The sequence below is a fragment of the Bos grunniens genome, chromosome 23, assembly GCF_055505025.1.
Source record: "Bos grunniens cultivar Pamir isolate PY7600 chromosome 23, Bosgru_T2T1.0, whole genome shotgun sequence".
Lineage (NCBI taxonomy): Eukaryota > Metazoa > Chordata > Mammalia > Artiodactyla > Bovidae > Bos > Bos grunniens.
In genome coordinates this window covers 20,653,679-20,674,646 of record NC_141187.1, presented here as the reverse complement: position 1 = coordinate 20,674,646, position 20,968 = coordinate 20,653,679, and the positions used below count along the sequence as shown (strand labels likewise).

At 41.7% G+C, this 20,968-nt stretch overlaps 1 protein-coding gene and 1 long non-coding RNA gene across 3 annotated transcripts; one reads left to right on the top strand and one right to left on the bottom strand.

Moving 5' to 3' along the window:
- Positions 1-1,886: 1,886 nt before the first annotated feature.
- Positions 1,887-16,997, bottom strand: ENPP4 (ectonucleotide pyrophosphatase/phosphodiesterase 4). Of its 2 annotated transcripts, none has more exons than XM_086371973.1 (4): positions 16,765-16,997; positions 9,228-10,084; positions 8,404-8,574; positions 1,887-5,387 (listed from the first exon to the last, which is right to left on the bottom strand). In XM_086371973.1, the coding sequence occupies exons 2-4, from the start codon at positions 10,051-10,053 to the stop codon at positions 5,023-5,025; spliced, it is 1,362 nt and encodes a 453-aa protein (XP_086228099.1). In that variant the 5' UTR covers positions 10,054-10,084; positions 16,765-16,997; the 3' UTR covers positions 1,887-5,022. The 2 variants fall into 2 exon arrangements, with proteins under 2 accessions (XP_086228099.1, XP_086228100.1); XM_086371974.1 differs by having other exon boundaries at positions 16,604-16,772.
- On the top strand, positions 16,849-17,977 carry LOC147346890 (uncharacterized). Its single transcript, XR_015153260.1, has 2 exons — positions 16,849-17,112; positions 17,692-17,977. It is a non-coding gene; the product is annotated as an uncharacterized LOC147346890 (long non-coding RNA).
- The last annotated feature ends 2,991 nt before the right edge of the window (positions 17,978-20,968 follow it).

Below are 20,968 nucleotides of genomic sequence, written 5' to 3'. Positions count from 1 at the left end.
TTGTTCAGTTGCTAAGTCGCGTCTGTTTGTGATCCCATGGACTGCAGCACACCTGTCCTCTGCGCCCTTCACTATCTCCTGGAGTTTGCTCAAACTTATGTCCATTGAGTCAGTGATGCCATCCAGCCATCTCATCCCGCCCTCCTCCTGCCCTCATTCTTTCCCAGCATCAGGGTCTTTTCCAGTGAGCTGGCTCTTTGCATTAGGGGACCGAAGTACTGGAGCTTCAGTTTCAGCATCAGTCCTTCCAATGAATATTCAGGGTTGATTTCCTTTGGGATTGACTAGTTTGATTTCTGTGCTGTCCAAGGGACTCTCAAGAATCTTCTCCAGCACCACAATTCGAAAATATAAATTCTCTAGCGCTCATCCTTTTTTAGCAGCAGCAGCATCCTTCTTTACGGTCCAACTCTCACATCTGTACATGACTACTGGAAAAAACATAGCTTTGCAAATCTGTAGTTTTCTTTTTTTTATGCTATTTTTTATCATGTTTGATACCAATGTTATATTCACCTTAAAAACTCATGCAGGTTTTTTTCTAAAACACTAGTTTTATGAAGCTAATGTAACATTGATAATCAAAGGCAATGAAGAGGCACTAAGAAAGATGACTGGATTTTGGGCCTGAAACTTTTTTGTAGAACAGTTCATAACTTTCCCAATCTTTAATAAAGAAATTGGTCTTAGTTTTCATTCTCTATTGGAATCAATTTTATTCAATGCATCTGGAATTCAAACTTCAGGAAGCACAAGTCTGGGAACTGGTTCTGGATTCAAGGATCTCAGCCCAAGAGGTAAACCATGAGTGGACAAAAGTATTTTGTTGGTATAAAGGTGTTACCACTTTTGAAATGCCACAGAACTCTTCAAAGTAAAGAAAGTACTTTTTTATTTGTTTTTCCCACAGTCCCTAGCAGTATTCAATGATTGTCAGAAAAAAACACTGCTCTATTAGAGGAAGCTTTGTTGAATATATTTTAGAAAAGACATTAAATACTCTGTTGGTCATTTAGTCATTAAGGTGTGTCAGACTCTTTTGTGATCTCATGGACTTTAGCCCACCAGGTTCCTCTGCCTGTGGGCTTCTCCAGGCAAGAAATACTGGAGTGGGTTGCCATTTCCTTCAGGGGATCTTTCCGACTCAGGGACCAAACCCGGTTTCCTGCATTGGCAGGCAGCTTCTTCACCACTGAGCCACCTGGGAAGCACCTGCTGCTGCTGCTGCTAAGTCACTTCAGTCATGTCCGACTCTGTGCGACCCCATAGACGGCAGCCCACCAGGCTCCCCCGTCCCTGGGATTCTCCAGGCAAGAACACTGGAGTGGGTTGCCATTTCCTTCTCCAATGCATGAAAGTGAAAAGTGAAAGCAAAGTCGCTCAGTCGTGTCCCGACTCCTCGAGATCCCATGGACTGCAGCCCACCAGGCTCCCCAGTCCGTGGGATTTTCCAGGCAAGAGTACTGGAGTGGGTGCCATCGCCTTCTCCACTCTAGTTATGTACAAAACAAAGTTTCAATACTGTCATCACCCTCACCCCTGGTGTTTTGTAACCAGGTTTTGAAACTTCTTCCTTTCTACTGTAAGTCAGTAAATTATAGTTCTAGAAACTGCAAAATTTATCTTGGCTATCTTTCCAATGATGTCCTTATGTTGGATTGCATATTTATACTATATTTATACAGTGTATATTTATACACTGCTTTAAAATATGGTTAATGTTACACACTTAATCCCAGTTTTAAAAAGATTGTAATGAATGCCTAAGTGAATTTTGCAGTATCACTAAGTCATGTTAACATCTATCATAGTATGCATATTTTGAAAGAAGTTGACAAATTAAAAAATCATCAAGGACATCACATATTTAATCATTACAATTAAAATGTTTTGGTAACATTTTATTTTATTCACATAAAATTTTAAAATAATAGGCAAAGTCATAGCTTTGAATTCAAACAATATAGTCAAAATATATTTTAACTTAAGGCACTACACATAAACTTCTTTAAAACACACTCATGTCATTTTATTTACACAGTATTTTAAGAATCTACAATAAATTACAGACTTCTCATGTCATCTTTATCCTTCATTTGTAGCTTTATATATTCACAATGAAGTAAAATCCTTCAAATAAAAGAAATTAAATACAACCATCTTTAAAGTTTACCAGACATGGGCAAGAGAAGAAAAAACACCCAAGAACAAGGCAAAGGCCTTTTTAATCATTTACTGTTCCAAGAATTCATCTTTAAATCCTTACACCAAGCTTAATGGAACAGTAACACAAAGGCAGCGGTACAGAGCACTGAAATACTTTGTATGCTATTGCTCTTTACCAGAAGGACTTGCACATTAATGAGAGCGGCAGAACTGTCCCTACATTATAAGAACATGTACTTATTCTGAACTCATTCACTGAAAAACCGTTATTAAAAAGTTTTCCTATTACCTTTGAGTATGGTTGTCATAAACAGTTAAATCTTTCCTGGAGCCAAATACTTCCTACAACTCAGAAAATAGAGAAGCATGTTAACAATGATTTAACAAAATGCGCAACAAGTGAAGAAGGCTGGCTTTACCGAAATATTTCTCAGTGTATTAGAGGAGATCACTGGCTTTAAGTGATCATTTTTTAAAGATACAGATGAATTAATATAAAGTTCAATACAATAATATATAAACATCTCTTTGATTATTAAATAAATACTCTTTTTGTCCCACCAACATATACATAAAACATCTACAGTTTTAATTCTAGTCCATATTTTCAGAATGGAATGAAGAACAAGACAAATAGGTCTTTTGTTCAGAGGGTTGAGACCCTGAAGGGGCAGCCCTTCCCATTCCATCCTCTATAAAGTCTCCTCACATGCTGGCTGCGATGGGTCCATTTCCACCAATCACACCAATACAGCCAATAAAGCTCACACCACTGCAAGGACCAAGCTCAACTCACTCAGCGCTTGAGACATTTCAAAAAATCCTCACTGCTTTAAATGTGACAGTTCTTCTGTGCTTTTTTTTTTTTTTAATGGGAATTGAAGTAGAAAGAAATTTTTCTATTATTTATTCAGATCAACTATTAACCTTTAGGATAACTTTTATGTGAGGAAAAAACATCAGAAATAAAAATCTGTCAAAAAGCAAAATAAGTCCTGGTGGTTTGGTTTATTTACTATGCTGTTTTTAACACAGTCACTTTATGACTGCATGCCCGGACAATTCATGCAGGGTGTGGAAATGATTCTCAAGAACCCGTGGAACAACAGGCACCAAATACCAGGATCGGGAGATTAGCAAGCAGTGACCAAAGGATGAATTCTGGGTTTGACGACTGGCACCATTGTTCCTGACCACCACAGATCATCAACATTTCACTGGGCTGCAGAGTTACCCTCCATTATTTTTGTATCTGTAAAACTGTTATCCAGCTTATTTTCTGTCGTCAAAACTTTAAATATCACACTAGTAATAAAATTTTAAAGATCACACTAGTGATATTACTTTAAAGATCACACTAGTAATATTAATTGCTTGCCTCAGCTCCTGATGAATGGTTCTTGAACCCAATTTTTCCTCTAGTGTATAAAATCTCATCTGCTACAATTCAGTCTCTTCCTATTGATTTTGATTCTTAGAAGGTACACTTTGCAAAGCTAGGATGGCAGTTATAACAACATATGGTCGGCTCTGAACAAGTATGCTAAAAAAAATTATGAGCAGAGTGGTTACTTTTATGAACCAGATATGGGAGAAAAAAGCAAAGGCAGAATTCAGGCTACTAAAGGTTAACAGAGTTCTGAGAGTTTATTCAGTTACTTAACATATGATTAATATAGAAGATCAAAAGATATTAAATTTCATTTTAAATTTAGCTACACTATTGCCTAAAAAGTAAGGCATAAAATTCCCAAAGGCAAACAGAAAAATCTCATTCTGACCCAATCAGAGCCAGATTTGTAGTCAGGTCATAAATTTCTCTGCAGTACTTGGAGACCTCTGGTTGTAATAGCGTAAGAATGTTAAAAATGCTAACAAAAATTCACAAGGTTTTAAAAATTATGAATTTAACTTGTGAGTTAGAAGGAACTACATGAATGTGAAGTGCAATTATAACCTTTCCTGAGATCTGTGTTTTATGGGTTAGTGAGGGTCTGTCTCCAGGTCACTCACATCTCACCACCTCCTGTAAGTTACACGAAGTCTGTACACCCAAGCAGGCAACACCCTGGCGCACGTGCGCGCGCACACACACACACACACACAAACTAAATAACTTACACAAAGGCATTAAGCATAAAGTGAGAAAAGCACTTTCCTCTATTTTCTTAATTTCCTCTTAGCAATACTCTTCTAAAGATAAACCTTTTGAGGTTTTAATAGCTTAAGGGTCTTAACAGAGACACACAAAGACTCAATCTTGTTATCATGGGGCTTTTGCTTGTTTTTTACAGTAGCTTTTCTTGAAATAGTTTCTTCATATGCTAGATCTTTTCTGCCTCGTAATCCATTTTATTAACCATCACAGAGAATTTTCCTACCTCAAGGGTTTACTTGGGATACAAACTCTATTAAAGGTACATATAAAAATATAGGAAACTTTTCTTCCCTTATACACAAAATCCACACACTTTACAAAGATTTTTGTTGTATAATTTACAAATATAAAAATTTATTTGAAATGCACACGCACTAAATTTTAGTATATTTTCATCTCAAGATGTGTCTAATCTTCATTGCCAAAAAAAAAAAAAAGGGAGGAGGGAGCAAAGGCAGTATTATTCTCAAAACAAGTTTCTTGTCAGAGAAACAGTTGGTGCTAACTAATGATTTACTAGCAATTTTCCCTACGATCAGAATTTTTTTGTATTAGCTAATGCAGCAAAACACAAGAAAAGACAAAATAATTGTAGCATGCCTGGCCCAAGTTCTTTCGAAGCATATGTTTTCATAGTTGTAACACCATTCCTTGGGTGTGCCCTACTTAAAGCCACCTTGTATAAAGCCCGGCACGTGTTACCCAATCAACGGATCATCATCATCTTCTTGGAGCTGAAGTCGGGAAAATGGCCGGGGCCCGGAGACTCTGTTCTGCATGATAATGATGAGGCAGGTCAGCGTGGTCAAGACCAGGAGCGCCCCGATAACAATTCCAATGGCTTCTGGGAGGTCAATGCACCACTGGTCCACTAACAGACACTTGGTGTGACCAAAGGTTCCATTGTTGGGATGTGGCTTCAATCCCAGGATGTGGCACATCATTGGATAAATATCCACTGTATTAATGCTGCTGTGTTTGTAGCCTTTGTGAAATGCAGGACCATGGGCAGCTAGAAACGGATTCATACTAGGCAGAGAATTATCGTAACCGTGGTCACCTACTGGAAAAGAAGATGATGTTAGTAAACAAGATCAGCCCTGCTATTATGAAATAGCCTGTTTCTAGTGTAAATACACTGGATTCTTATCAGTTTAATTCCCATCCATTGAAATTCTGATCAGCTGGGCCAAACAGGGGCTAGAAAAAAAATTATCTATTTTCTTCAATTCAGCCACCTCCTGTATTTTGCACATACACCCCTCCTTTTTCCCAGCTGGTCATGACCTCACATTTTAAAACCTTCTCTCAGACTGATGGGTTTCTCAGTCCTGCTGCTGCTGCTGCTAAGTCGCATCAGTCGTGTCCGACTCTGTGCGACCCCACAGTTCTCAGTCCTAGCCCCAAGCACTTCACCTGTCAGCATCCGACACTGTTTGCAAAAAGCCCCTGCAAAGAGCACCAGTGATTGAGAGAGTGGTTGGGTTGAGGTTCTGAGTAACTAGGGGAGCAGAAGCGAGTAAAGCAGTGAGTGGGGAGGAAGTGAGCCAGCAGCCTGACCTCTGTCAGCTGCCCCTGGACAAGACGCAGAATGTGGAATACATCACGGATGCATGTGTGCTAAGTCACTTCAGCTGTATCCGACTCTGCAACCCTATGGAATGCTGCCCACCAGGCTCCTCTGCCCATGGGATTCTTCAGGCAAGAATACTGGAGTGGACTGCCATGCCCTCCTCCAGGGGATCTTCCCCATCCAGCGATTGAACCCGTGTCTCTTATGTCTCCTGCATTGGCAGGTGGGTTCTTTACCACTAGTACCACCCGGGAAGCCCACACCATTGGTTTACCAACAGCTAAAGGATACCTCAATGTCCAGAGGGTCAGGGGACTGAAAACATTACAGGAGGGATTCTTGCCTTGAATGTGACATCTAACCAGATGACTCCAATGTGTAATTCCAGTAAAAGTCAAAGAAAAACCTGATGGTCCCAGATATCACTCCAAAATAAGACTCTCAACTATCAACTTTATTTTTTTAAAATACTGCCTTTTAATATGCATCAGTTATATTTAACAAGGAGAAAGGAATGGCAACCCACTCCAGTATTCTTGCCTGGAGAATCCCATGGACAGAGGAACGTGGCAGGCATAGTCCATGGGGTCACAAGAGTGGGACATGACTTAGCAATGGTAAAGAATCTGCCTACAATGTGGGAGACCTGGGTTTGATCCCTGGGTTGGGAAGATTCCCTGGAACTCCCTGGAGAAGTGCCTGGCAGCCCACTCCAGTGCTCTTGCCTGGAGAATCCCCATGGACAGTGGTACCTGGTGGGCTACATTCCACGGGGTCACAGAGAGCTGGACACGACCGAACAACAAAGCACACATTTGACAAGCTCCCACTTCCATGCGAGGTTCAGGTGACTGAATGATGACTCTATCAGTGTTTGCTATATCATTCTTTACTTCTTTATTTAATATATCATTCTTTAATTCTATGTTTGAAATATTTCATAATAAAAATAATGCTGTGACCAGTACAAAAAATAGCAGAATATAATGATATATATAGATATTATGATTTCAATAATATAAATGAGTATGATTGTAAATGATACCATAAACCATATGATTTAATAATAAAAATATGCAGTGTATGTAACAGGAAAAGATTAGAGGGGGGCAAACGCCCACAATTAACATCTGTCTATGCTTCTGTATTGAAGAAGTATGAATAGTTTTTGTTTTCTTTTCTGAACTTTTCTGTATTTTACAAGTTTTCAATAATGAGTATATAAGGATAAATATTATGGGCTTCCCTGGTAGCGCAGCTGGTAAGGAATCTGCCTACAATGCAGGAGACCTGAGTTCAATTCCTGGGTTGGGAAGATCCCCTGGAGAAGGGATAGGCTACCCACTCCAGTATTTGTGGGCTTCCCTGGTGACTCAGCTGGTAAAGAATCCGCCTCCAATGCAGGAGACCTGGGTTCCATCCCTGGGTGAGGAAGATCCCCTGGAGAAGGGAATGGCTACTCACTCCAGTATTCTTGCTTGGAGAATTCCATGTACAGAGGAATCTGGTGTGCTACAGTCCATGGGGTCACAAAGAGTGAGAGACGACTGAGTGACTTTCACTTTCAAGGTAAGCATTAATAATACATAAATTCTAACGGCCTTCAGTTTTATCCTTGCCTGACACATCTGAACTGCTATAGATCAGAGATTGGCAGATGACAGAGGCTGGTCAAATGCAGCCCTCTGCCTGTTTCTGTAAAGGGAGTTTCACTGGACACCCTACATCAGTTTATTTAGGTATTGTCTGTGGCTGCTTTCCCACTGTAAGGCAGGACTGAGTAGTTGAGACAGAGACCAGCTGGCCCACAAAGACTGAAATATTTACTATCTGGCCCTTTACAGAAGAATTTTATGACCCCTGCTATGGTCTATAAAATCAGATTTTAAAAAAATGCATTCAAATTGAATTTAACAAAGAAGTAAATAAGCTTCAGTTCAGGGGAGACCTCTTAATTCTCCCTTAAACATTTCCTCAGTTTGAGGCAAGATTCTGCTTTGTTTACTTGGTAGATTTTTGTTTGTATACTTTCTGGTTCTTGCTCGGTGTTCTAAATAGCAGTAGCACTCAGGTATATTATTTCATCATGGGGGAAAACTTGGACACATTTTTTTTAACACTAAAAAAGAAAAAGGAATTTGAACTAGTTAATCTCTCTCCCTTTGTTTCTTGACTTTTCTTTTATTTTCTTTGCTTCTTCCTACTCTCTTATTTTTACAAATCAAGAGAACAATTCCTGAAAGTTACTCACAGTCACTGCAATTTTGGTAACAAAAAAGTAAAACTACTCCTTCACCCTTAAGATCACCCAACCTTCTAATATAAGGATCAAACTATGGTTTCTAAAAATTGTTCTCAAATGGAAACCTGAGAATCATCTAATTGAAAATCAAACTAATTACATTGTGTCAACATCTCTAAATCAAAGTACCTTGTTAGTGGAAGAATGTCACAACATGTGATTTATCCCAAGGACAGAGAAGAAAAATCCTAAATAAATACTTACATTTTAATGATGACTTATTTAGCACAATTGTCCAGCCTTCATCAGCAACCAAAATAATAGGCTGAATTCGATCACTATGTTGATAGTGAAACCTGGCAGGAATGTCTTCTTTGAGATAAACATTCATGTGAGGGTCACAGACTTTCAGTTTGCTATAAACCTTTGTTTTATCTGGAAGAAAAGGAAACAGCAAAGGAAAAAGGTCATGTTGACTGATAAGGAAACAATATTTCTAACTAGAATAACTGGAAATAAGCCCTGAACAATGTTATCTATTAATTCCTATTAATCATTAAAAAAAAAAAACAGGGCAATAATACTAATGTAACAGTGCTGGGTGCACACAAGTGCACGTGCACACCCGCACACACCCCTTTCACGCATTCACATATCTGTCTTTTCATTTTGTGATTATCCCGGGTAGACTTTTATACAAAGGGGGCAAATTTCACATCTAGCTTCCTAAGTAAACATAAACTAATTACATACTACTACTAACTATTAATTCTAAGATCAGTAGATGAAAATTATTAGGTATATCTCACACAAAACTATATATATATATATGAGTCACTTTGATGTACACTTACACTTCAATAAAAAGATAAACATAAAAGAAATATATCAAAAAGCAAAGAAAATATCCTTTTGAACCTAAACGGCCTAAGAAAAACATCACAGGAAAAACACAGTCCTAACTCTGAGTGAGTATAAGAGTGTATGGTGGTGAACCACATAAAATCCAAGCTCCATTCTTTTTACAAAACCCTCCCTCCTCAATCAACTGACCCACTGAAATATTCCTTGGTTAAAAGTTTACTTACTTATTTTGGGAAGTATCGCAGCAACTGGGGTCAAGTCTATAAGAGTGTAGTACGAGGGGTCGAGGCAGCCATCCAAGTTTATCACCCTGTCTTTAGAACACTGGGTCATCCCGTGATCACTTGTAATGATCACATTAAGACTTTCCCACAGTCCTAACACCTTGAGTCTGTGAACCAGCTCACCAATGTGTTCATCTATTTCTTCCAGCACTCGGCGCATGTTTTCTTTATCTTCGGGGCCGTATTTGTGGCCGCTAGCGTCTGGTTCCTCCCAATAGAGTGTCGCAAAGGTCACTGGTGGGTTCGAACTGCTCAGCCATGTGGTGACATTACCGAGCCTTTCCCTAAATGACACCGAGGGGCTGTAGTTCATGAAATAGGACGGCGTGCTATTGTGAATGGGCACGTCGGTACCGGGCCACATAGCAGCAGCACTCGATCTGTTGTCCTGAAGCTGATTGGTCACCCAGATGGGGACTGCCTCATTCCACCAAAACGGGTCCTTGTCATTGTGGTCAGAAAAATGTTTCTTTGTGTTGACGTCATACATGGAATTAGCCACGATGCCATGGCTTTCTTCATACAGGCCCGTCACGATGCTGTAGTGGTTTGGAAACGTTTTCGTGATAAAGACGTTTTTAACCTGCTCTACCAAGACACCTTCTTTGATAAAATTCTGGAGATGAGGAAATTCATAGTTCTGCAGATAGTCAGCTCTGAAGCCATCAAAGGATACCAGCAGTAACTTAGGTGGTGAAGCAGAGGAAGAGTTCCCTCTACAACCAGTCATAAGTCCCGAAAACAAAAGCATCAACAGTAACTTCATAGTGAACGTGCTGAAGCGGGTAGCAGGGTTCCTAAGATAAAAAACAAACAATTCCTAAGTAGTCATGCTGCTTGATTTGGATTCGATTTCCAAAGCTGAGCCATCAGGAAACGAAAACCAACATTTAAAAACTGTTTATACACCAGATTTACATACATCAACTTAAAAATCAAATGCTGTCACTTACTGAAAGGTAACTGAATAAAGCTAAAGTGGGAGAAACAAAATTGCCTTTACTTGTTGAATTATATGTCCTGCCTCATTTTCATGCTCTGAAGGGGGTATGGGCCATTCTTATACTTCACACAAATTTGACTGCCTTGCTTGTCTGCAAGAGCAGAAATTATTCTAAAGGCTTAATAAGAACAAATGAAGAAATAAAAACAATCCTTTTACACAAAACAGAAATAACATTTTCTGCCAAACGTTCAGAAGCTCCAGAGAAGAAGATTATTTTTCTGGTTTAATGGCTAGTACCCTATCGTTCCTTTTAATCCTCAGAAATTAGGGTGTAGAATTTCTATCGTACTGGCTCAACATCAGTTCCTACTGAAAAATATTGGCATGCAAAAGGGGAGTAGGGAGTTTCCATGGTAGCTCAGATGGTAAAGAATCTGCCTGCAAGGCATGAGACCCAGGTTTGACCCCTGGGTTGGGAAGATCCCCTGGAGAAGGAAATGGCAACCCACTCTAGTACTTTTGCCTGGAGAATTTGATGGACAAAAGAGCCTGGTGGGCTACAGTCCATGAGGTCACAAAGAGTTGGATACAACTGAGAAACTAACACTTTCCAAAGAGGAATAAGAAATATATATTATTTGAGAAAAAAGGCCCCACCTCACTCTGAACCTGCTCAGTATTCAGAGGAGGCGAAGAGACAAAGTCTAGGCCCTTGGATGCCACAGTAACTTCGGAAGAAAAGCAACAGCTGTTGAAATGCATTTCATCACCACATCCCTTTTAGACTTCCTTTCTACCGTCAAAGACTTAACAGCTGGCCCTCCATATTCACAGGTTTTTACATGCATGAATCCAACCAGTCATGAATGGAAAACCCAGACGGCCAACTGTATTCACTGCACCAAGCCCTTTTATATAAGAGACTTGAGCATCTGTGGATTTTGGTACCTACTGGGGCTCCCAGATAATCACAATGGTGTGATCACTGACCTAGAGCCAGACATCCTGGAATGTGAAGTCAAGTGGGCCTTAGAAAGCATCACTACAAACAAAGCTAGTGGAGGTGATGGAATTCCAGTTGAGCTATTCCAAATCCTGAAAGATGATGCTGTGAAAGTGCTGCACTCAATATGCCAGCAAATTTGGAAAACTCAGCAGTGGCCACAGGACTGGAAAAGGTCAGTTTTCATTCCAAACCCAAAGAAAGGCAATGCCAAAGAATGCTCAAACTACCGCACCATTGCACTCATCTCACACGCTAGTAAAGTAATGCTCAAAATTCTCCAAGCCAGGCTTCAGCAATACATAAACCGTGAACTTCCTGATGTTCAAGCTGGTTTTGGAAAAGGCAGAGGAACCAGAGATCAAACTGCCAACATCCGCTGGATCATGGAAAAAGCAAGAGAGTTCCAGAAAAACATCTATTTCTGCTTTATTGACTATGCCAAAGCCTTTGACTGTGTGGATCACAATAAACTGGAAAATTCTGAAAGAGATGGGAATACCAGACCACCTGATCTGCCTCTTGAGAAATTTGTATGCAGGTCAGGAAGCAACAGTTAGAACTGGACATGGAACAACAGACTGGTTCCAAATAGGAAAAGGAGTACATCAAGGCTGTATATTGTCACTCTGTTTATTTAACTTCTATGCAGAGTACATCATGAGAAACGCTGGACTGGAAGAAACACAAGCTGGAATCAAGATTGCCGGGAGAAATATCAATAAACCTCAGATATGCAGATGACACCACCCTTATTGCAGAAAGTGAAGAGGAACTAAAAAGCCTCTTGATGAAGGTGAAAGTGGAGAGTGAAAAAGTTGGCTTAAAGCTCAACATTCAGAAAACGAAGATCATGGCATCCGGTCCCATCACTTCATGGGAAATAGATGGGGAAACAGTGGAAACAGTGTCAGACTTTATTTTTCTGGGCTCCAAAATCACTGCAGATGGTGACTGCAGTGGTGAAATTAAAAGATGCTTACTCCTTGGAAGGAATGTTATGACCAACCTAGATAGCATATTGAAAAGCAGAGACATTACTTTGCCAACAAAGGTTCGTCTAGTCAAGGCTATGGTTTTTCCGTGGTCATGTATGGATGTGAGAGTTGGACTGTGAAGAAGGCTGAGCGCCGAAGAATTGATGCTTTTGAACTGTGGTGTTGAAGAAGACTCTTGAGAGTCCCTTGGACTGCAAGGAGATCCAACCAGTCCATTCTGAAGGAGATCAGCCCTGGGATTTCTTTGGAAGGAATGATGCTAAAGCTGAAACTCCAGTACTTTGGCCATCTCATGCAAAGAGTTGACTCATTGGAAAAGACTCTGATGCTGGGAGGGATTGGGGCAAGAGGAGAAGGGGATGACAGAGGATGAGATGGCTGGATGGCATCACTGACTCGATGGACACGTGTCTGAGTGAACTCCGGGAGTTGGTGATGTCCAGGGAGGCCTGGTATGCTGCGATTCATGGGGTCGCAAAGAATCGGACACGACTGAGCGACTGATCTGATCTGATCTGGGGCTCCTAGAACCTATCCCCTTCAGACACCGAGAGGCCACTTAACTGCTTTACCTCATTCCCCAGGCTCAGAGAACTCCCTGACTTTTTATTATTTTTTTAATAATCTACTGATTACAAAAACAGCTCTCCCCAAACAAATCTCCCTGCCTTCAGTCTCTATCTTCTTTGGTCCTAAGAAAATACGGTATGTGATGTAGAGTGACTTTCCACAGATGCTATACTTCTTCAAGTCCTCAACGTCTCTTGTCTGGAGCCCTTCTGCCTCTTAACTGATCTTCCTACCTCAATCATCTTCCTCTTACCCAACATCTGCTGCCAACATAACCTTCCCTGTAGCTCTGTTCATGACATTTCCCTAATAAAATCAGTATTCAAAGTCCCCCTGCCTATATAGAATGTCCCAACACTCACTTCTGCCTGGCATTCAAGTCCTTCCATTATCCAGGCCCAACCCACATGCAAATTACTATGAAAGAGTTACAGAAATCATTGTTGTTGTTGGTTAGTCATTAAGTCGTGTTTGACTCTTTTGCAACCCCATGGACTGTAGCCTGCCAGACTCCTCTGTCCATGGAATTTCCCAGGCAACAACACTGGAGTGGGTTGCCAACCTTAATTCCCTTTTACTGCACAATGCTATCACAATCTGTCTGAGATGTAATATAGAGACAATAATCATTTATGTAGGTGACTTATAACAGTTCTTCAGTAATAACCTGTGTTTCCAAACCTCTTAAAGCTACTTCCTACACATTAAGTCTTTGCCCAAACACTCTTTTAGGTAATTAAAAAAAAAAAATTCAATAAATATCTAATATAACTAAAGTCAACACCACCAAAATTTATGGATGTGCCATATATCAGAGGACAAGAGCTTCCCCACGTGGCTCAGGGTAAAGAATCTGCCTGTCAATGTAGGAGATGTGAGTTCCATTCCTGGCTGGGGAAGAGCCCCTGGAGGAGGAAATGGCAACCCACTCCAATATTCTCACCTGAGAAACTCCATGGACAGAAGGAGCCTGGCGGGCTACAGACCACAGGTTGCAAAAAGAGCTGGATATGACTTTGCAACTAAACACCAACAACACAAGAGCTTACACTTTTCAAATACAAAATACTCAAAATAGGGACAAAACAAGAAAACAATGAACCTGGCTGTCATCTTGGAAGACCAACCAGGAGCTTGAGTGACTTCTGTTCTACAACACCACAGCTTCCTGTAATGGTGTGCTTGAGACCCATACATCATCAAGTATTGTTTTGAAAGCTAAGCCCTTTGAAGAATCACTACAAACGGAATATCACAGGATGTCTAAAATTTTTCCAGTAGGGTTGCTTCTAAGAGTGGAGGGATGCTAAGACAATTCAACAAATGGTGCTGAGACGACTGGATATCCACACGCAAAAGAATAACTCTGTATCCCTCAGCTCATACCCTGCACAAAACTGACTCAACATGGATCACAGACCACAGTTAAGAGCTAAAACTATAAAACTCTTAGAAGAAAATACAGGGATAAATCTTCATGACCTTGAGTTAGGCAAAGCCGTTTTAGATACAGCACCAAAAGCACAAGTGATAATCAAAAATAAATTGAACTTCACCAAAATTAGAAACTTTTACATCTGGAAGGATACCATGAAGCAATGACAACCTAAGGGATAAGAGGAAATATCTGCAAACCACATGTCTGATAAATAATTTGTATCTAGAATATATAAAGAACTGTAACAACTCAACAATAAAAGTTAAATAATCTAATTTTTTAAATGAGCAAAGAAGCTGAAAAGACTTTTTTCCAAAGATATAGAAATGACAAATAAGCACATGAGTATGTTCAACATCAACAGTAATCAGGGAAATACAAAGCAAAACACCACGAGATACCCCTTCATACCCACTAGGATAGATATAAAAAACAGACAGACAGACAGATAATAACAAGTAATGGTGAGGAAATACAGAAACTAGAATTTTTTACACTGCTGATGAAAATGGAAATGGTCCAGGCACTTATAAAACATTCTGGTAGTTCCTCAAAAGTTTAAACAGTTACCATATGACCTGGAAACTCTACTACTAGGCATATGCCTATGAGAAATGAAAATATATGTCCACAATAAAACTTGTACACAAACGGTCACAGCAGCATTATTTGTAAGAGTCACAAAGTGGAAACATCTCAAGTGTCCATAAATGATAAACAGATAAGAAGTGGTATATCCACACGATGGAATGCTATCTGCCAATAAAAAGGAATGCAGTGATAATACATGCTACAATTTGGATAAACCTTTGAAACGCCGTGTTAAGTGAAAGTCACAAAAGGTCACTTATTGTATGATTCTATTTAGATGAAAAGCCTACATATGCAAATCTATACAGACGTAAAGTAGATTTGCCTGGAGCAAACGGGTGAGGAGAAATGGAGAGTAAATGCTAGCGGGTATGGTGTTATTTTGGGGCTTCCCTGGCGACTCAGACAGTGAAGAATCAGCCTGCAATGCAGGAGACCTGGGCTCAATCTCTGGGTTGGGAAGACCCCCTGTAGTAGGAAATGGCAACCCACTCCAGTATTCTTGCCTGGAGAATCCCATGGACAAAAGACCCTGGTAGGTTCCAGTCCACTCCAGTACTCTTGCTTGGAAAACCCCATGGACAGAGTAGCCTGGTGGGCTGTAGTCCATGGGATCACCAACAGTCAGATACGACTGAAGCGACTTGGCAGCAGCAGCAGCAGCCTGTCATCTGCTCCCTAATAAAAAGCCTTACTCTAAATACTTCACAAATAGTATTTATAATCAGTTTTAAAATAAAATGAAAATAGTATTGTCTATGCACATAGATAACTTAGGTGGTTTTCCCTATTATTATTTTCTTGATATTCTAAACAAAAACTAAAGCTACTCACTAAAAGACTTTCTTAGAAACTCTAGGCTTCTAAAGTATTCTTCAATTTTCCAGCACACACACACACATACATACACACACATTTCTGGCATCTTCAAAACAACTCCACTTAATTTTACTTTCTACATAACTCCCCCTGTGTATTCATCAAAATTTCTTCCAAATTGTATTTTGTAGCTAATTTAAAAGCGAAGAGGATATATTTATTGTTATGAGCTCCTTGCAGACCCTAAGGGGCTCATAACATTTATATTTTATGTATTTTAGCTATAAATTATCTTATCCCTGCTTTTAAATACATTTAATTTCCTTAAAAGGGCTCAGAACAACCTCTGGGGGAAAGGAAGAAAGAAAAGAAAACCGGATATTAAAAGGAGCAGTTGACTTAGTACTGGCAAGGTTTCTGGGTTGGGTCACCAGAAGGTCGGGTGGTTAAACAAAAAACCCTAGTGGGGTCAGAGCTGGTATAAAACTGAATCTGTTAGTGGTCACCAGCTGCGCTTCAAGTCTCAGAGCAGGGCTGTCTCCATCTGTACACTGGGATGCTGTGCCCGGAAAAGGAAGCTTAACTGTAAAATGCTTAACACGGTGCCTGGCCGAGAAAAAGCACTTCGATGGGATCTTTCCTGTTAGATTTTCCAGGAAATTCGTTTTTTCAATTTGGCTGTGTCACGACCATTGACTCTCAACGAATACTCAGGCCAGTGCAGGTTGATCTGTGCCTTGGACGGCGTTCGGGTTCAATGAAACGCCCGCCCCGCCAGCCCCCTCGGCCTCCACGGCCTCCACGGCTGTCAGGCCGACCCCCTCCGCCTCTCTCCCCACGGACCCAGCTTCAGCCCTCTCCCCGCTGCCCGCCCGCCCAGGCCGCGCCCACTCGCTCAATTTCCTTTCCGCTTTCCACCCCGCCCTCTGCCGCCCCCAGCCAGCCAGGCACCTCCCGGCCGCTCCGGGGTCCCTCGCGACTGTCCCCTCGGGGCAGGTGTGTGGCTATCAGGGATAAGGGATCTCACGACCACTATTTTCAAAGCCCCCGGCGGGCGGGGGAGGGTCCGGCATTTCTGTCCGGAACGCTGGCTGCGCGAATCTCACACTCACCCGCTGCCGCCGCTTCTCTGCAGCGCGCGGAACCGGGAGCGCGCGGAACCCGACGCTCGTGGGTCTGGGGAGCGACGGAGACCTGAAGGCGCAGGAGCCCGACCGAGTTCTTCCTGAAGCGCCTGCGCAATAGAGGGGCGCCCTCCCCCCACCACAATTAACAGCCCCTTCTCCGCGACACCCGCGCTGCCAGGGACGCTCCTAGGGTTCGTGGCCGTCCCGCGCGCGACTGCGGAACAGGTTTCCAGCCTGCGGGAACCCAGCGGGCGACGGAGCGTGAGACAGGTCCTCGGATTGGATGCCGCAGCCGCGGTCGATGTAACTCCCTTTCCGATTGGTTAGATTCAGGTACCACCTGGGGACAGAGGCTTTGGTGGGGCTGAAAAGGGTCCGGAAGGAGTGGTTCGTTCTTCTCTCCTCCCAAGCCCTTTCCCTAAGCGTCCCAGGGCTGAGTGCCCTTCAGGGGACCTGAAACGCAGCGAGTCCCGGAAAGGGCCTCTGACTATTGCACAGCCCTTGCAGTTCACTCCCAGTTAACTCCAGGCTCCTGCAGGCTTAGGTATCTACTGGAAAAACGGCTTTGGCTGCCTCAGGGCCCAGCACAAGTTTAGAGCAGCTTTAGCCAGTTCCTGTGAGTTGGGATAAATACAGTGTGATACAAAACAGTATAATTCTGTGTTACTGGGGAAGTAAGCACCTTAACAGGTGAATTGACTAGGCAGTTTATGAGTAAGGTTACAAAAAACACAGTCCGTGCAGTAGGGACCTAGGAATGGCTACCAACTGAGAATGGGCATTTCTTTTTGACAGATACATGTGGGTCTGAGTTTTAGTGTACAACCATTACCCAGACTCCAGAGTTCAGAAGCAGCTGCAGAGACAGTTTGGGCTAGATATATTCTGTTGATTATTAGTTTGTACTTTCAGAAGTTAATTCCAGTTTCAAACCTCAAGGCTGGCCTGTGCACCTCTGAATGGAAGCATCTCAGATCCCTGGGCTGTCAGAGCTGGAAGGAATGGCAGAGGCCTTGTTGACCAGTCCCTACAATCTGCCAGATCAGAGTTTGAATCCTCACTCAGTAGCTGAGCAATCTTGGGCCAGTGTCTCAACCTGTTTGAGCTTCTGTGTCCTCATCTCTGAAATGGGCCCTTCTACAGCCTCTTAGGGTCATTGTCAGATAACTGAGATAAAGCAAGTAAAGTACTCAACACACATGGTGTCAGTGATTGTTATTGCTGTGACCAGAACAATATTCAGGGAAGTCTGAGCTCTGGGGGAAATGACATGATGCCCAACTGAGCTGAATTCAGTGCTCTGTCATTTGGGGTGTATGATCCTGCTTGTTCATTCACTGGGTGCTTGACTGCTTAAGGAGTGAACCAAACTGCCTGCCTTAAAGGTCAGATGGTTATGGAGACAGTAGCTGGAAGAGCATCAGGAGAGAAGGACTCCCTTCATCCACTGCCCCTACCACCACCCCTGCCCTTGTGACTGGGTCAGATCAGGGATCCCTGTGCACTCTGCTTTCCTCTGTAAGATAATGTGGTCAAGAACAGAGGGACAAATGTTATCCTACAAATATTTACTATTTCAACTGCAAATGAAAGCCTATTTCAGTTGGGCTTAAATAATAAGGATATTCCTGATCTCACAAAACAGGAAGTTCAGAGGTAGGACAGGCTTCAGAACTGGTTGAATTAGCAGCTCAACAATATCACCATATCTTGAGTTCCTTCCTCACGTGCCTATTAACAGACTTGGCTTCTGGTTCCTCTAGTGGTAAAGATAACAGTGGCAGCAGAGATCATATGGTTCATTTTTCACTTCTACCAAGCAACAGAAGTGACTTCTAGGGGGTTTTTTTGTTTGTTTGTTTTTGTTTTTGGCTCCAGCAACCATCTCCTTCGATCACTTTGATTAGAATTGTTTTATTTGCCCAAACCTAGGCCAGCAAGGAATATGAAATTCCCAGCAGACCAATTCAGTCTGCACTTATGAGCTGAGTTCTCTTTCCCAGTCTGCACCACTTGTGTCAACGGGAGTGAGGTGGAGTGGGTGTTAGAAAGGCCACCAAAAGAGTTCACTATAGGAAAGTTGAAGATCATTTATCATAATAACAGGAAACACAACCGCAACAAATTTTCCATTTCCAATGTGATTTTTTTTAACATATTGCTTTATTTAGGTAGGCAAAAGAATAGCATTCATTTATAATACACTTCCGGGCTTCCCAGGTGGCTCAGTGGTGAAGAATCCACCTGCAAATTCAGGAGATGTAGGAGGCTTGGGTTCCATCTCTGGATCTGGAAGATCCACAAAGGAGGACAGGGCAACCCCCTCCAGTATTCTTGCCTAGAGAGTTCCATGGACAGAGGAGCCTGGCGGGCTAGTCTGTGGGGTTGCAGAGAGTTGGACACCACTAAAGCAACTAAAAACACATGTATAATATTCTTTCAGCTCACCTTTTGAAAAAAGAATTGTATATAAATCTTAGCAATAGGGATACAGTTTAGACCCTTTTTGTGTTGGAGACTGAAATGAGCTAGGAGCTACAGTATACATCCATTGTGTGCAAGTGACTGTGGTGCCCCAAAGAGAACTGACTTGGCTCAATACACACAAAACAATTACAACTAGAGTCTTTGCTTCCATGGCCAATGGCAGGTTTGGAAGCAGCCTGTTAGAGGCAGTATCTCTTTTCCCTCCCATTAACTAGACACCAGATTTATTGTTTATTCATTGCTGTTCATTCTCTCAGTCATATCCGACTCTTTGTAACCCCATGGACTGCAGCACACCAGGCTTCTCTGTCCTTCACCATCTCCCAGAGCTTGCCCAAATTCATGTCTGTTGAGTCCGAGATGCCATCCAACCATCTTATCCTCTGTTGCCCTCTTCTCCCCCTGCCTTCAGTCTTTCCCAGCTTCAGTGTCTTTTCCAGTGAGTTGGCACTTCTTAAGAGGTGGCCAAAGTACTGGAGCTTCAGCATCATTCCTTCCAATAAATGTTCAGTGTTGATTTCCTTTATTCATTAATGCAAAATATTTAAAATAATTTACCCTGTTTTCAAAATCAAAGACATAGCTCTTCATGCAGTTATTTCTCTTTTAAGTTCCTAATAATGGTGCATCACTCATTGCTGGCAGGAAGGGGTCAGAAGTTACAGGGAAAAAAGTTTCAGAAGAAAAACCATACCATCCCCCAAGAAAAAAGTTCCTGTCCACTGCTCGGTCTGATTTAATGACAAAGCTGAAACTGATGAATCAAATTTCAAGTCACTATTTTAAGTTTCACTTGTTAATATACTTTAGATGTTAATGTAAAGACAACATAATACAGTTTTCTCTTAAATATGAGGAGGAAATGACCTTAGAAATCATAGTACTTTAGTAATTTTGAAATTTCGTTTAACGGAATCCCCACACCCCCTCCATCTTCAGCAGGACTGCATTTGAATAATCTCAATCAAGTAAGATTGTAAACTATTTTGAATGCTCCTGTTAAAAGTGATTCTGTCTTATCCATCATGAACTACTTAGTATTAGGCATTCTTCATGCTTTAGGAATTTTTTTAAGTATTTAATAAAGTTATGCAAGAAATAATATAAATTCTTTTGAGGCCCTCCTATGTGGAAGTTAAGTTCAGTTCAGTCACTCAGTGGTGTCTGACTCTTTGTGACCCCATGAACAGCAACATGCCAGGCCTCCCTGTTCATCACCAACTGCTAGAATTTACCATATCTACTGAGTGGAAGGCAATGTGCTAAATTTTAGAAAAGATGCAAAAATAAGTTAGATTTGGTCCCTGTTGCCAAGGTGACCCTAATCCAGAAACGCTTGTGGAGAGGATGTGACTTTTTGGCTGCCCACAACCCATTTCCCCTTCTGGTGGTTCCTCTGGGAAACCATACCATCTTCACTCTTAGTCTTACTGGGGCTGATGACACTCCCTTCTCCAGCATGGACTTCTAGGATGACCAGCTATCCCAATGTGCCCTAAATCCAGGGATTTCCTGGAGCATGAGCCTTATAGCCCTGAAACCAGAAAAGTCCCAGGCAAATTGGGATGAGCTGGTCACACCTTTGCTTTTCGCTTCCCTTCTTTTCACAGCTATTGGTAAGGCCTCCCCAGAAAGCCATTTTGCTTTTTTGCATTTCTTTTCCATGGGGATGGTCTTGATCTCTGTCTCCTGTAAAACGTCA

Bases quoted from the DNA above. Each gene is read 5' to 3' on its own strand.
- ENPP4 (XM_086371973.1), bottom strand. From the start codon at position 10,053: ATGAAGTTACTGTTGATGCTTTTGTTTTCGGGACTTATGACTGGTTGT. The intron at 8,575-9,227 runs GTAAGTAAACTT...CTTTTCTTCCAG, and splicing joins TGCGATACTTCCCAAAATAA to ATAAAACAAAGGTTTATAGC. The intron at 5,388-8,403 runs GTAAGTATTTAT...CTTCTTTTCCAG, and splicing joins AAATAAGTCATCATTAAAAT to TAGGTGACCACGGTTACGAT.